This window comes from Mastomys coucha, unplaced genomic scaffold, assembly GCF_008632895.1.
Source record: "Mastomys coucha isolate ucsf_1 unplaced genomic scaffold, UCSF_Mcou_1 pScaffold22, whole genome shotgun sequence".
Classification (NCBI taxonomy): Eukaryota; Metazoa; Chordata; class Mammalia; order Rodentia; family Muridae; genus Mastomys; species Mastomys coucha.
In genome coordinates this window covers 210,503,680-210,519,626 of record NW_022196905.1, presented here as the reverse complement: position 1 = coordinate 210,519,626, position 15,947 = coordinate 210,503,680, and the positions used below count along the sequence as shown (strand labels likewise).

At 53.2% G+C, this 15,947-nt stretch overlaps 1 protein-coding gene across 4 annotated transcripts in view; it reads left to right on the top strand.

Annotated features, from left to right (window-relative positions):
- The window catches only part of Unc13a (unc-13 homolog A), a 46,767-nt gene that overhangs the window by 23,122 nt on the left and 7,698 nt on the right, over positions 1-15,947 (top strand). For 2 of the 4 annotated variants that reach the window (XM_031340255.1, XM_031340253.1), the window contains 17 exons: positions 333-483; positions 1,083-1,151; positions 1,333-1,422; positions 2,120-2,254; positions 3,807-3,940; positions 6,074-6,159; positions 6,246-6,372; positions 7,084-7,180; positions 7,375-7,518; positions 8,677-8,760; positions 9,668-9,745; positions 9,915-10,003; positions 10,331-10,483; positions 11,987-12,110; positions 12,593-12,598; positions 13,825-13,863; positions 15,198-15,227. In XM_031340255.1, coding sequence (XP_031196115.1) covers positions 333-483; positions 1,083-1,151; positions 1,333-1,422; positions 2,120-2,254; positions 3,807-3,940; positions 6,074-6,159; positions 6,246-6,372; positions 7,084-7,180; positions 7,375-7,518; positions 8,677-8,760; positions 9,668-9,745; positions 9,915-10,003; positions 10,331-10,483; positions 11,987-12,110; positions 12,593-12,598; positions 13,825-13,863; positions 15,198-15,227 — 1,636 coding nt within the window. The remainder of the gene's footprint in view (positions 1-332; positions 484-1,082; positions 1,152-1,332; positions 1,423-2,119; positions 2,255-3,806; positions 3,941-6,073; positions 6,160-6,245; positions 6,373-7,083; positions 7,181-7,374; positions 7,519-8,676; positions 8,761-9,667; positions 9,746-9,914; positions 10,004-10,330; positions 10,484-11,986; positions 12,111-12,592; positions 12,599-13,824; positions 13,864-15,197; positions 15,228-15,947) is intronic. The other 2 variants (XM_031340254.1, XM_031340256.1) reach the window with 2 other exon arrangements.

Below are 15,947 nucleotides of genomic sequence, written 5' to 3'. Positions count from 1 at the left end.
GGGCACAGAGGGGGAGGGGAGGGGGAGGGGCACACAGGAGGAGGGGGAGGGGGGAGGGGCACACACCTGAGATGAGGATGAGGCCAAATGATCTGGAGCTCAAGGCCAAACTTGGCTACATCCTGGATTTGAAACCATCTCGGGCTACAAGATGGAAACTTAAATTCAAAAACATGGAAGAAAGGACACAGGCGTTACATAGAAACTCAGAGGACTGAGCCAGAGGGAAAGGCGCGCAGGAAGAGGGACTGACTCCCAGGTGGTGTCTTGGAGCTCTGGGGACCCCACAGTCTTGGTTCTCAGACCCACTGCCTCCCGCTTCTGCCCACCAGCCACTTTGCCTGCCTCTCCTCCAAGTATATGTGCCCTGGGGTACCCGCTGTCATGAGCACCCTGCTTGCCAACATCAACGCCTACTACGCACACACCACCGCCTCCACCAACGTGTCTGCCTCCGACCGCTTCGCTGCCTCCAATTTCGGGGTCAGTCTCAGGGGCTAGGGCTGGACAGACTTCCTTGGTCCGTAGTAGCACCTCGTGTGCCTATGCCCCAGTGTCTCCCTGTCTCAGAGCCTCAGTTTGCTCCTCTGTAGAGTGGAATCAAACATTATGAGTGGGTAGAGTATCCAGGTGTTGGTGGTTCACTCCTTTAATCCCAGCACTCAGGAGACAGAGGCAAGTGGATCTTTGAGTTCAAGGCTAGCCTGCTCTACAGTTCTAGGATACCCAGGGCTACACAGAGAAACCCTGTCTCAAAAAACCAACTCCCTAATCCCCAAAAAAGAATGGGTAGAGCATTGGAAGCCCAAAGGGCTACATAAATGAGGTCCTGTGTTCCATCCATACCACACGTAAAACATGCCTGTCATCTCAGCTCCCAGGAGGCTGAGGCAGGATGATCTCCAGGTCCTGGCCAGCCTGGGCTACAGAGACCTTGTGTCAAAAAAGGTAGAAAGAAATGGTGTGTGGTTGGGTGGTGAAGCTTAGTGGTTAGGGAGCACTCAGCCAGCTTAGCAGCCTACATGCAGTGACCTCACCAGACCCCCCAGGTCGCCTTCACCCACCCCTCATCTTCCACTTAGAAAGAGCGCTTTGTGAAACTTCTGGACCAGCTACACAACTCCCTGCGGATCGACCTGTCCATGTACCGGGTGAGAGGCTGGTGGGCCTGAGTCTGCTGCCCCTTGTTTGCCTGTGGGGGGACAGTTATCCAGAGAGAGGGCCTGGGGACCCAGTACAGCCTGCACATGCCCCACTGTGCTGTCTGGGAGACTGTCACGTGCTCGCCAGTGCACCATGTGGCACCGACCCCAGTCTCTCATTACCCAACAGAACAACTTCCCAGCCAGCAGCCCTGAGCGGCTGCAGGACCTCAAGTCCACGGTGGACCTGCTCACCAGCATCACCTTCTTCCGGATGAAGGTGGGTGTCCTCACGCAGCCACGTGAAGAATCCTCGTGGCCTGACTGGGACCACTGCTACAGCGTACCCTTAAACACATAGAAGGCCGGCAAAATGGTGCAGTGGGAAAAGGTGCTTGCCACCAAACCTGACTCTGAGAGTTCAATACCCTGGACCCACATGGTTGGAAGGGAGAAAACCAACCCCCACAGGTTGTCCTCTGATCTCCATATGTGCATGGATCACACAAGCACACCACACATACATGCTAAAAATATGTATGATTAAAAAACAAGAAAATTGCCGGGTGGTGGTGGCGCACACCTTTAATCCCAGCACTTGGGAGGCAGAGACAGGTGGATTTCTGAGTTCGAAATCCAGCCTGTCTGGTCAGCCTGGTCTCCAGAGTGAGTTCCAGGACAGTCAGGGCTACACAGAGAAACCCTGTCTCGAAAAAACAAACAAACAAAAAAAAAATACAAAAAACAAGAAAATTACGTAGGTGTGGTGGCACATACCCACCCATGTCACAGCCCTTGGGAAGCTGAGGCAGGGCGTCTCTGGGAGTCTGAGGCCAAGCCTGATCTACATAATGAGACAAATCAGTAACAAACAACGGGACCATTGTGGGGAAACCCACTAGTCAATCAACTCCAGGCAGCTCACCTGGTCTGTGCACCATGGTTCCAGCCTCCTCACCCGGCCTCTCTGCTTTCAGGTTCAGGAACTGCAGAGCCCGCCCCGTGCCAGCCAGGTAGTGAAGGACTGTGTGAAGGCCTGCCTCAATTCCACCTACGAGTACATCTTCAACAACTGCCATGAGCTTTATGGCCGGGAGTACCAAACAGACCCGGTGAGACTTGGCTGGGACTTCACCTTCACAGGAGCCCTGGGACATGCCATGCTCAGACCCTTAATGTTGTCTTCTGGAATTCAGGGGATAGGGCTGTGGAATGGTCAGAATAAGAAAAAGCAGTGTTTGGTGCCATCCAGAGGAGGACTCAGCACCAAGTACTCAGCACCGAGCACACACCACAGAACTCACAGCACAAGCACACAGTACTCAGCACCAAGCACACAGCATGGAGCACACAGCACCAAGCACACAGCACAGAGCTCACAGCACAAGCACACAGCACCAAGCACTCAGTACTGGGCGCACAGCACTCAGCACAGAGCACACAGCATGGAGCACTCAGCACTAAGCACTAAGCACGCAGCACAGAGCACTCAGCACCAAGCACACAGCACTGAGCACACAGCACCAAACACTCAGTATTGGGTACACAGCACTCAGCACAGAGCACACAGCATGGAGCACTCAGGAGTAAGCACGCAACAGAGCACTCAGCACCAAGCACACAGCACTGAGCAAACAGCACCAAGCACTCAGTATTGGGTACACAGCACTCAGCACAGAGCACACAGCATGGAGCACTCAGGAGTAAGCACGCAGCACAGAGCACACAGCACAGAACTCACAGCATGGAGCTCTCAGCACAGAGCACACAGCATGGAGCACTCATCACTGGGCACACAGCACTAAGCACACAGCACCAAGCACTCAGCACTGGGCACACAGCACTCAGCACCGAGCACGCAACACAGAGCACACAGCACGGAGCACTCAGCACTAAGCACATAGCACCAAGCACTCAGCACTGGGCACACAGCACTGGGTACTCAGCACTCAGCACTGAGCATACAACACAGAGCACACAGCATGGAGCACTCAGCACCAAGCACACAGCAGGCAGTCAAGAGTGTGCTCTCTGAGTTTGGCTTAAAGCCTTAAGATTAGTGGAAAGTGTCTATTTGCAGGTTTAGTGAGTCTGGGCTGCTAAAGTCAAGCTCAGAGGTTAAGATTACTTACTGCTCCTCCAGAGGACTAGAGCTTGATTCCCAGCACCCACATGGTGGCCCACAGCCACCTACACCTGCAGTGCCTCTGGCCTCCTTGGGCACCCACATGCTCATGGTATACATACAGACACACAGACATATGCATAAAGTCAAATAACTCTTAAAAAGAAAGAGATTCGAAAGCTGGTGAGAGGTAAGAGGGCAGGTTAGGGCTTGCCACCAAGCCTGGTTACCTGTGGTTACCTGGGACCCGCATGGTATAGAAAGACAGTCCATCCCTATGTCAGCCTGGCCCTCAGGACACTGAGACACGAGGATGGACTGTTCCAGGCCAGCCTGGGCTACATCTTACATCTCTGCTTCAGAAAAGAAAAGGTACTGGCTTGGGTTGAATTTCTTTCAGTTTTTCTTTCTTTTTCGGTTTGTGTCTTTGAAGTGAGAGTCTCTCTATGAAGCAGTATTTGTCTGGTGCAGTGTCTGGTGTGGCCTGCAGCATCCCTGCCACCCTAGCTGCTATGAGTTCTCCCTTTCTCCTCTTTCAGGCCAAGAAGGGGGAGGTTCCCCCAGAGGAGCAAGGCCCCAGCATCAAGAACCTGGATTTCTGGTCCAAGCTGATCACCCTGATCGTGTCTATCATAGAGGAGGATAAGAATTCGTACACACCCTGCCTCAATCAGTGAGCTCAGGCCAGGGCCTCAGGAGGGGTTTCGAAACTGTGTGCTGGGTCCCTGGTCACAGAGTGACTGTGTGTGTGTGTGTGTGTGTGTGTGTGTGTGTGTGTGTGTGTGCGCGTGTGCGTGTGAGAAAGAGAGAGGCCCCATAGGCTGGCTTTCTTTACTGTTCATTTTGAGGTAGGGTCTCCATAAAGATGACTTCACACTTACTCTGTAGCCCAGGTTGGCCCTTAACTTCAGTTCTCTGCCTTGGTCTTCTGAGAAGCTGTGAAGACAGGCCTGAGCCACAGGTCTACCTGTGGAATTTAGTGTCTTATTATATGAGTTTAATTGTGCACGTGTGTGTGTGTGTGTGTGTGTGTGTGTGTGTGTGTGTGTGTGTTTACAACTGGAGCAAGAACTTTGAAAATTTTTAAATTAGCGTTTATTTTACTTTACGTTTAAATACTTGTTATTACATATGTTTGGGTGCTGTCCCTGCATGTGTCTGTGAGCCATGTTTGTGCCTGGTACCTGTGGAAGCCCTAAGAGGACATTATTAGGTCCCCTGGATCTTTGGTTGCAGATGGTTTCAGCTGTCATGTGGGTGATGAGAATCGAACCTGGGTTCTGTGTGTTTGTGTGTCACAGAGTTAGCTATGGAGGTCTGTAGGCCCTTGTCCACTCTGCCGCAGGGCACAGCTGCTTGGGGAGGGGAAATGCATTTATACCACGCTGTAGCCAGCGGGTGCTGGGCTGTAGGGAACCAGAGCTGGTTTGGGGTTCCCCGGGCCTGTAATAAGGCAGATCCGTGCAGTTCTCAGACTCTTGGACATCCAGGCTGGGAGTTACAGAAGAGCAGAGAATGGAGTTGGGGGCCCACAGGCTGGGGTAGAGGTGGGGAAAGGGAAGTTCCAGCTTGTCCCATGGGGGTGATTGTCCTTAACTTGATGGCAGCAGGCTTGGTGGTGGCGGTGGTTGTGGCTATGAGCACAGAGAGGCCTTCTACAGGAGATTAGGCTGTGGCTCTGTAGGCCAAGGCCTTCTTTTTGGCTCCCCACAGCAGAAAGAGATAGCCTATGGTTCTAAACAGTTTATTGTCATGGTGGAAAATGAACGCATAAAACCATACCCCACTTCTCTGGGTGGGCCTGAGATTAAATACCCTTTACAGGGAGGAATGTCTGGGAAGGGAAGCTTATTGGCTAAGCCCTCGGGGCCTCAGCACCTCATTAGCATGGAGACCTCTGTTTTGAGCCTATGTGACCATAGGTCACATTTCTTTATGTGAGAAGCATGGCATGGTTCCAGGTCAGGAGTCTGGCGGGAGCTGGGAGTCACCTAAGCCTCAGGTGTGTGCCCACCGAGTCTCCGGGTCTCGACCTGCTCTGCCTTACCAAACATCCTGGTGTGGTTTTACATCCCACAGAGGTCACAGGACAATTTGTGGGAGTCAGTTCTCTACGTCCACCACGTGGATTCTCGGGATTGTCTTCAGGCTTGGCGGCATGTGCCTTCACCCACCAAGCCGTCCTACTGGCCTGGAAATGAACTTTTATATAGTTGTTTAATATACTTGTGCCTAGCTCAAGGTGCACACCTGCAGTCCCAGATACTCATGAGGTAGAGAATCCCTGTTTTGGAAACCATAACAAATCATGCAGTTTTATACAAACACAGCACAGTACAGTGTACAGTGCTGTGCACCATACGGCCGTGAGGAAACATGGGCACAGCTGGTTATAGACTGGCCTCTGTGAAATATTTATCAAGGAGTTCAAGGAGCGATTTGGTCAGTTTCTTCCAAAGTGAGCCATAGGGTGGGGGTGGGGAGCATAATCCTTAATGTCACATGGTTACTTAGGTATAGAATTAGCCTGCTATGTAGACAGATGGATCAAAGCAAAGGTGTGTGTGTGTATAGGTGTGTGTGGATGGGTGTGTGTGCAAATAGGTGTGTATGTGTGTATGTGTGTATAAGTGAGGGTGTGTGTGGATAGGTGTGTGTGTGTGTGTGAGTATATAAATGAGTGTGTGTGTGTGTGTGTGTGTGTGTGTGTGTGTGTGTGTGTGTGTGTATAGGTGTGGGTAGGTAGGTACAGGAAAGTCCTGACACCCTACTCTGTCCTAGCATCAGCTTTCCATCTGTTTCCCAGGTTTCCCCAGGAGCTTAATGTGGGGAAGATCAGTGCTGAGGTGATGTGGAGCCTGTTTGCCCAAGACATGAAGTACGCCATGGAGGGTGAGTCTCTGAACCCAGGTGGGTAGCAGCAGCACTGGGGCACTGGGCCCCAGCCCTCCTGGCTGAGCCTCTGTGCCTCCTGGCAGAACACGACAAACACCGACTGTGTAAGAGCGCAGATTACATGAACCTGCACTTCAAGGTGAAGTGGCTGTACAATGAGTACGTGGCTGAGCTGCCCACCTTCAAGGACCGCGTGCCGGAGTACCCAGCGTAAGTTCCCCAATGTCACCAAGACCTAAGAGGACTCCAGGGCCTATGGGTGTCAGCAACTCCCTGGCGCTCAGGACAGTGAGCCCAGCACCGCATTGGTGCTGGGGAAGCAGCTCCATCACATGGTTCAGAGGGTCAGGGCAAGAAGGAAGCCACCATACTGAAACAAAAGCCGTGATTAAAGTATTTTCGGCCTGTGAAAGCTGAAAGCTCCCTCCTCCGCCTCCAGTCTACTCCTTCCTCTTCTTCCCCCTCCTCCCTTCTTCTCCTTGCTCCTCCTCCTTCCTTCTCCTCTTTATCCTCTTACCTTTTCAGAGTTATCCTTAGGTACCTAGTGAGTTTGAGGGTAGCCTGGGCTATATTGACCCCATATTTAAGTAATTAAGAAACTCTAACCAAACTGAAGCTACTCCTTCTCATCCTCATCCCTCTTCAGAGTCATCCTTGGGTCCCTAGTGAGTATGAGGGTAGCCTGGGCTACATCAACCCTGTATTTAAACAACTATCTTAAAGAAACTCTAACCAAACTGAGTGACAAACCCATTGGGGGATAGTGCTGGGGACAGAGCTCAGGTCACCATGTCCAAGAGCTGGGATTGAAACCTGTACCCCAGTACCAGGTCGGAAGCAGGCCCAGCAGACAGTGGGTGAGGTGGGCAGAGCAGGCAACAGAGTCCACAGGGGTATGCCAGCTGATCTGTTCCTTTCCAGGTGGTTTGAGCCCTTCGTCATCCAGTGGTTAGATGAGAATGAGGAGGTGTCCCGGGACTTCCTGCATGGTGCTCTCGAGCGGGACAAGAAGGACGGGGTGAGGAGGCCGTGGGTGGTGGCCAGGGACCGCAGGTGTCCACTGTCCTGTCCTGCTTGTGGGTACCTCCTCCACACATTCAGTGATCATGGGATGTGGGGTCATCATTCCAGCCCAAGGCCTCTACCCTCCTGTGGCCTGGGCCCTCAAGGAGTGATGCCACGGCCCAGCCTGTCTCGGTGTTCTCCCTGCAGTTCCAGCAGACCTCGGAGCATGCCCTGTTCTCTTGCTCGGTAGTGGATGTCTTCTCCCAGCTCAACCAGAGCTTCGAGATCATCAAGAAGCTGGAATGTCCTGACCCCCAGATTGTGGGCCATTACATGCGGCGTTTTGCCAAGGTGCGACCTGAGATGGGTGAGGCGAGATGGGGCAGGGTTGAGGCTAGGCATGGAATTCGGCTGGATGACAGAGGTGGAGAGCCATGCCACTGAAGATGGAGTCAGGTTGCTTCAGGGCTGGAGATGAGCTGCACACGGGGGAAGTTAGAGTCAGTATGGAAGTTGAAGGAATAGGAGGCATTCTAGTGGGGAAGCTGTGATCCGATGTGTCCAAGGCCCTGGTGTCATTCCCAGCACCTCAGAAAGAAAAGCCGAAAGGACAAAGTGAGACTTTCCTGGTCACTCTAGAATAAAAGGTTGAGGAGGGTTAGTGAGATGGCTCAGTGAGTGCAGGTGCTTGCTACCAAGCCTGAAGACCTGAGTTCAGTCCCCAGGATTCATAGAATGAAGGAGAGAGCTGACTCCTACAAGCCTGTCGTCTGTCTTACACAGGCACACACGCTCACACCCACCCACCCCACCCCACACACAAATTATTTAAATTTTTAAAGTGTCTGTTGGGGAGGTGGGAGATGAGAGAGAGAGACTGAGCGTGGAGAACTTGCCTGGTATGTATGAGGCCCAGGGGCTCATTCCCAGCACTGCTCAAAGAAAAGTTAAATAAAACAAAGCATAAGTAGACAAATGTAGAAAACAAAGGCAATTATCAACTCCAAGGAATCAAAATGTTGGGGAGGTGGGTGTTCTGGGTCGCGCAGCCTTGGAGCTGCAGGTTGGGTTCTGTGTGACTCTCCAGTGTTGGGGGCTCACACAGGCACAGCTGGCTCTGGGTGAGTTTCACTGGGTGGCCATTCAGCTGGGATTTAACACCAGCATCTAGATTCCATGTGGGTTTAGGGGCTTAATACCATGGTTGGTTCCTTCAAAGCCGAGGAGGAGGGCACATGGGGCATGGTGGGGCTTCTATTTAATCCTTGCTCTGGGAAGGCTTCAGCTACACAGCAAGACCTCGTTTAAAAAAAAAAATAGTGTACAGAAAACAATTCTTTCATGGGGCGGGGGTCTCCTCTGGGTCCTAGTGGTCGTCTGGGATGGACAGTCATCCTGATGTTCAGCCCACACACTGTGCAGCACAGTCACCATAATGTCTGCAGTGGATGGTGGTGGCAGCCAGGGTCCCGGAGGCTGCAGCCCTCTCTCTCCTCTCTCTATCCTCAGACCATTAGCAATGTGCTTCTCCAGTACGCAGACATCGTCTCCAAGGACTTCGCCTCCTACTGCTCCAAGGAGAAGGAGAAAGTGGTGACCTGGGGGCGCCCACCCTGCCCTCTCCCAGCCCCATCCCTCCTGGCCCCACCCAGCTTCCCGTAGGGTCCAAGGTCCCAGGCTCTGACATGAGGCTTGACACAACAAACTCCACTGAAGGGACATGAATCTGCAAGATCGTGTGTGATTGTGTGGATTGTGTTGATCTGTTGCCTGTCTGTCTGTCTGGTTGTGTCTGGTTGTGTGGGGTTTGTTGTTGTTGGTGGTGGTTACTTGTTTGTTTGGGATTTTGAGCCAAGCTCTCAAAATGAAGCCCAGACTGGCTTTGAGGTTCCCATGTAGCCCAGGTTAGCCTCAATCTTGCTATGTAGATCAAGATGGCCTTTAATCCAATGTGTAACCCAAACTGGCCTTGAACTTGCTATGCATCACAGACTCAGTGCCACTTAGCTACATGGCCCAGGTAGCTTCAAACTGGCTATGTAGCTTCAAACTGGCTATGTAGCTCTCTGGCCTCCTGTCTCCACCTTCCGAGTGCTGGGGTGACAGCTCTGGGCCTCTGGGCCCAAGTATCTAACTGTTTGGTACAGCTGTGTTGAGGCCTGGGTCATGAGTGTGTTCATGTCTGTGTGACTGAGCCTGTGAGTCTGGGGGAGTCCAATGAGTGCACATGAGGGTACAGCTATGCTTCCCCAGGTGTCAAGGGTCACGTCCAGGGTGTAGCTTCAGCAGAGGCAGGAGAATTCTGAGGACTCCTCTCTGACCCTTCTTGGCCTTCCTACCCCAGGGGGATATTGCTGCAGGCCTGCTCCATTTGATCCAAGCAACCCTTTCCTCAGTCCATGCATGTCCAGGGCTATTGCCTCCCATCCCTAGGAGACCCCCATTCCCCGAGCTCCAAGAGGCAGTGGGAAGTTGCCAGCCTAATGTTTGCTCTTCCCAGCCCTGCATCCTTATGAACAACACGCAGCAGCTACGGGTGCAGCTGGAGAAGATGTTTGAGGCGATGGGTGGGAAGGAGGTAGGCACCAGGATGAGTTTCGGAGGGTCTTGCCCCATCACCCCACTCCTGAGACTGCAGTCCTACCAGGGAGGCCTGGCTGCCTGTGCCTCAGTTGCCTTCCCCAGCCCATTAGATACTTTCCTAGGGGCATGAGAAGACAGGGTGTTAACAACCTTGTCCCCCTCAGCTGGACGCCGAGGCCAGTGGCACCCTGAAGGAGCTGCAGGTGAAACTCAACAATGTCCTGGATGAACTCAGCCATGTGTTTGCCACCAGGTGGGTGGCATCTCCGGGATGAGGACATGTGAGCAGGGAAGACCCAGAGCCTTGGGCTTCTGATGTTTGGCTCATGCCAGGGGCAGACTCAGACATAGGGGTACCTGTGAGTCACTTAACCAGTTCCAGCCTCAGTGGATTAGAAGAGAAGGAGAATTCTCCTGGGAGAACAGTCCCATAGGGAGTCAGGCGAGAATGTCCACCATCTGGGCTCATTGGTGCCATTGCCTCCAAGTGCTGGGGACCCAGGCCACAGATCCTCATTTGAGTGGCCTTACCCTCTGGGACACAGAACCTGGGCTGAGTGCCTTTCTGCTGTGTCCACAGCTTCCAACCACACATTGAGGAGTGTGTCAGACAGATGGGTGACATCCTGAGCCAGGTGAAGGGCACAGGCAACGTGCCCGCCAGTGCCTGCAGCAGTGTGGCCCAGGACGCCGACAATGTGTTGCAGCCCATCATGGATCTTCTGGACAGCAAGTGAGGGTGGAGAGGAGCAGCGGGTGTGGAGGACAGCAAGTGAGGGTGGAGAGGAGCAGCGGGTGTGGAGGACAGCAAGTGAGGGTGGAGAGGAGCAGCGGATGTGGAGGACAGCAAGTGAGGGTGGAGAGGAGCAGCGGGTGTGGAGGAGGGGGTAAGGGGAAGAAGGCCGGGTGCATGGGTGCCTGCTGCTGGTCCTGTGCATGAAGGGTGGCATGATAGACCAATGGCATGCACATGAGGTGGGCTGGGTCACAAAATACTTACAAGGGTGGATAGAGGGCAGATGTTTAAAATATGGTGGACAAGTCCTTGGAAGGTGGGTGAGTGGATGGGTGGGTGGGTGGATGTGTGGATGGGTAGGTGGATGAGTGGGTGGATGAGTGGATGGGTGGATGGATGGATGGATGAGTAGGTGGGTAGGTGGATGGATATGTGGATAATGGTGGGTGGGTGAGTGGATGGATGGATGGGTGGGTGGGTGGGTGGGTGGGTGAGTGGATGGATGGATGGGTGGGTGGGTGAGTGAGTGGATGGATGGGTGGGTGGGTGGATGGATGTGTGGGTGGATGGGTAGATGGATGGGTAGGTGAGTAGATGGGTGGGTAGGTGGATGTGTAGGTGGGTGGATGGGTGCATGGATGGATGAGTAGATGGATGGATGGGTGGGTAGATAGATGAACAAGTGGGTGGGTGGATGGATGGATGAGTGGATGGGTAGGTGAGTAGATGGATGTGTGGATGGATGAGTGGGTAGGTGGGTGAATGGATGGATGGATGGGATAGATGGATGGATGGGTGGATGGATGAATAGATGGATGGATGGATGTGTGGATGGATGAGTGGGTGGGTGGGTGGGTAGATGGATGGGTGAGTAGATGGGTGGGTAGGTGGATGTGTGGGTGGATGGATGGATGGATGGATGGATGGATGGTTAGATTGATGGGTAGGTGAGTGGATGGGTGGAAGGGTGGATGCGTGGGTGGATGGGTGGATGGATGGATGATGGATTGATAGTAGATAGATGGGTGGATGGATGAATGGTGGGTGAGTGGATGGATTTGTGGTGGGTGGGTAGTGGGTGGATGGATGGTGCACTGATAACTGGGTGGTTTGGAGGATAGTGGTGTTGAACTTGGGGATAAGGTTGGTAGGTGAGGGGTCAGCTGGAAAGCCCATGCCAGCAGATTGTCCCTCTCTTCAAGTCACCTAAGTCATCAGGAATTGTCTTGTCCTTGGCCATAACCTCAGCCCCTGTGTGTCATGGTCTCCACGCCTCCCATTTCACTTGACTGCACACGGTGTTCGTTCATATTTGAATATCCTGCCATGTGTGCCCTAAGCTCTCTGTAGCCACCTGCCTTCACCATGTGGCCCAGGCATTTTCCCAAGAGCCCCACTGTCTGCCTTCCCTTTACATACCATGCAGTGCTCACCCTGTAGGGCCAAGCTCGTGCACAGAGGGTGGTGGCCCCTCTCTCTGACCTCAGTCTCACCTCCCAGCCTCACCCTGTTTGCCAAAATCTGTGAGAAGACAGTTCTGAAGCGGGTGCTGAAGGAGCTCTGGAAGCTGGTGATGAACACCATGGAGAGGACCATCGTCCTGCCGCCACTCACAGACCAGACGGTGAGACTCCAGTCCCAGGACACTTGGCCATCTCTGAGGGAAGCCCAGGGAATGTGGTGGCTCCAAGATGGGGGTCAGGACAATGACACTGGGGTTCAGCGAGCTCACTCAGATGTAACCAAGGGTGAACACTGGGGACAATTGGAAAGCCAGAGCCCAAAGCTATCTCAAGCCCAGTGTCTCCCCTAACATCCAGTGAGGAGTTTGGGAATATCTGAGATGAAGAGCCAGATGTGACTGCACATAAAACACTGATAACACAGGCTGAGGACCCAGGGCTGGCAGCAGGATTCCCAGGGGGTGGACACTCCCATGGAGGAGGGTGGAGAGGCCTCAGCCAGGTGCCTGTAGCTGGGTACTCAGGACCAGTCCTCTGGGCAAGGCCAGGGCTGGGGTGGGGCGACATCGCCTCAGTGTCTGCCCGGAGCCACTCACAGTGACTTATTCCCCTCTCCCCACCCTGCCCCCATTCCGGCTGGCAGATGATTGTAAGTAGAGACCCGTTTGTCCGTCTGTCTGTCCATCGTCTTTTTTCGTTCACTGTGTGTTTGGACTGGGGCCGCCCCCACCCTCCCAGTGCCCCCTCCTCCCCTCATCTTGACTTTGTATCTGTGTGCTGGTGGGTGGGGCATCAAGAGGGGTGGGGCTTGGAGGCTCCACCCCTCCCAGACTCAAAAGCAGGGCCGACCTGCATCCACACTGTCAGCATACTCCTTCCTGTCGAATCCTGTCCCTGTCCTTTGGATGGAAACCCACTCAGTCTCATGGGTAGAAAGAGGGGGGTGGGGTCCTCCCTCTCACATGCAAGTATCTACCATGTGGCCTGCTCAGTGCAACCCCCTGACTCCTCTAGTGCACACACACGCACCAACATATGTGGAGGCCCAGCTGGGAGACCTGGAGGATGTGTAGGCAGTCTGGGTGTCACCACTTTGTCCAGACCACGACCTGGGAGAAACTTCCAACCTTGGTTTCTGGGAACGGGAAAGAATTGAGATTTCATACCAGAGCTCTCTGCCCGAGTGAAAAGAAGCAATCATGGCATCCAAACGTTTGCCCCTGACCCATAAACCCCTCAGTAAAACCATCCAACAACTCTCTGTGGGTCAGGTGAGGCCACCATGACATTTCACTTTGTCCCAAACTCACCATCCCAGAGGGCTTAGGCCATAGCTTAGAGATGGCTTCAGTTTGGATCTGCCTCAGTGCAGAGTGGGGATGCTTCTGTTAATCTGGGATCCAGCAGGTTTCTTTGTACACCAAATATAAATGGCTTATATTTTGACAGTGTCGTTTACCTTGGGGTCTTGCTGTCTCTGGCCCTGGCACTCTTTTCTCCTCCTCTTTCTCCCCAGTCCCCTTCTTTTACCTTTCGTCTCCCTTCCCATCCTTTCTCTTCCTCCCCTTCCTGGATTTCTCCACACCACCCCCCATGTCTGTCTCTTCCTTCTCTTCCCTCTTCCCCATCCTCCCTCCCTCTTGTTTTCTAGCTTCTCCCCTGCCTTCCTTTTCACTCCTCCCCTTCACCTCCTCCCCCTTTTCTCTCTCTGGATCATACACCTTCTCTTCTCCTTCCTCTCCCTCCTCTGTCTCTTCGGAGTGAGCCTCCACATTCCCCAGCATTCCCCAACACTTAGTCAGTGCAGCCCCACTGTCCCCACATGGGAGACTGATTCTCCTGTGTCCTGACCTCCATATGACATTGTTTCTGCAGGGCACCCTCTTGAGAAAACATGGCAAGGGCCTAGAAAAGGTAATGAGGGCTTCGGCTTGCCGGGTCCGGGTGTCCGGGCGTGAGTGCTCCTGTGGTTCCTATCTGGGTAGGAAGGTCAGCTGATGCCACAGTGGGAGGCGGATCTTGATCTGGTCCCTAGGAACTGAAAGTCAGAGCTCAGATCCTTTTCTGGAGGTGGGGGTGCAGGGGGAGTGTGTGCACAGCCCTTCCATCCCTCAGCCCCAGACTCAGCTGATAGCTGTGGTTTCCTCCAAGGACCACATCCTGGATGGCCCTGCACTGACTGAGACGTGGATTCTCGTTGCTTTAATGAATGTTTATTGTAAGGAGCTAGGGCTGTGACCAAATGTGGGCAGTTGATTGATTGCGAACTTGATTGCAAACTTGATTGCACAGAATGAATGTATCAGGGCCTCTCCATGCCCTGAATGGGTCTTAGTGTCATGACTGGAGCATAGGGTATTTCCACTCCCCATCAGCTCTCCAGGAGGTGTGGTCAAAGATGTGTGAGTTTGCATGTGGTCATACAAAGCATGTTGTGTGTTCTGGCCTGAGAGGTTCTTGAATGTGTGAATTGATCATTTTTTTATTATTATTATTATTTTAAATGTCTGCAGAATCTGTCTGCAGGTCTAGAGTGTGTATCTGTGTGCATATGTGTGCTTGCCTGTATGTGTGTGTCTGCCAGGGGTGCGTGTGTCTGAGTGTGCAAGCATTTGTTTCTGTGCATGCATGTGTGTGTCTGTGTATGCATGCATATGTGTGTGTGTTCATGCACGTGTTCTCCTGTGTGTGAATGTTTGTGTGTGCAAGGATGTCTGTGTGTACATGTAAGCATGTGTGCTTATGTGTGTGCATGTATGTATGTGTGTATGTGTGTGAGTGTTTGTGTGTATGTGTGAGTGTGTGTGTGTATGTGTGAATGTGTGTGTATGTGTGTGTGTGAGTGTGTGTGTATGTGTGAGTGTGTGTGTATGTGTGAGTGTGTGTGTATGTGTGTGAGTGTGTGTGTGTGTGTGTGTGTGTGTGTGAAGCCACTTGGAGCTTGTAGAACTAATCAGGGTATTTCAGGCCTCCCCAACACTGGCTTGAGGCATGTGGGGGGTGGTGCAGAGACGTGGAGCCCTCTCTCTCCTTGCCTTCTCCTGTAGTCGGGGTTATAGCCCCAATATGTGCAGTGGTCAAGAAGTCTACACTCAGAGACAAAGGTAGATGCCTCAGCTGGGAGGAGCTAGTATCCACTTCAGTGACTGGGGGGAGCTCACCCTGTGATTTCAAGGGGTAGGGAAGTCCCACTGAGTATCCTCCCAACACACATCAGAACTCTGACCTCCGCCTGGTTCTCTCCACAGGGCAGGGTGAAACTGCCAAGCCACTCAGACGTAAGCCTGGCCTCTCACTGTCTGTCTGGCTCCCACCCCATCCCTTTTCCTCCCTGCCCCTTCCTCTCTGTGGTCCGTGCCGTTGGGGGCGTCCTGTGGCCCTGTCTGTTATTTCTTCTTCCTCTGTCTGTCTGGCTTGCTTGTTGGTGGGTAGGGAAGGGCAGTGGGAGGCATGGAGGGTGCTCAGGAGGGCCCCTGCTTTGGACTGGAGCACAGGTGGGTGCAACAAGGGAAACTGAGGCCCAGACAGGTGGGCTCTGGTAACTCTGGCTTTCAGCCTCAGGGAACCCTAAGACCACAGGGCTGCGATGTGTATGGTGCAGCAGAAGAGAGCTTGCTGAGCACTCACAGGGCCACACTGTGGCTTCTGTCCTGATGTGTGTGAGGTCCTGGTTTCCATCCCCAGCAGGACCTAATAGCACACAGAGTGACAGACGGCCTGAAGTCACAAAGACAGGTGGTGTCTCCAACCTTCTCCCACTAAATAGCCCAACCAGATAGCCTTGGGCCATCTTAGCTGGAGGAGCCAGCCCTCCCTCCCACAAGTCGCTAATTAGCATGGAGATACCAGGCCCAGAGAAGGCTAGGCCTGAGGTCTTGCAGCTCAGTGGAGGATCTCAGGCTGGGACCCAGTCTGCCAGGCATTACCTGTGATGAGACCAAGACAGAAAACAAGTCATCAAGGAATTACACATCCTTTCAAGGCCACAGGGTGGCTGT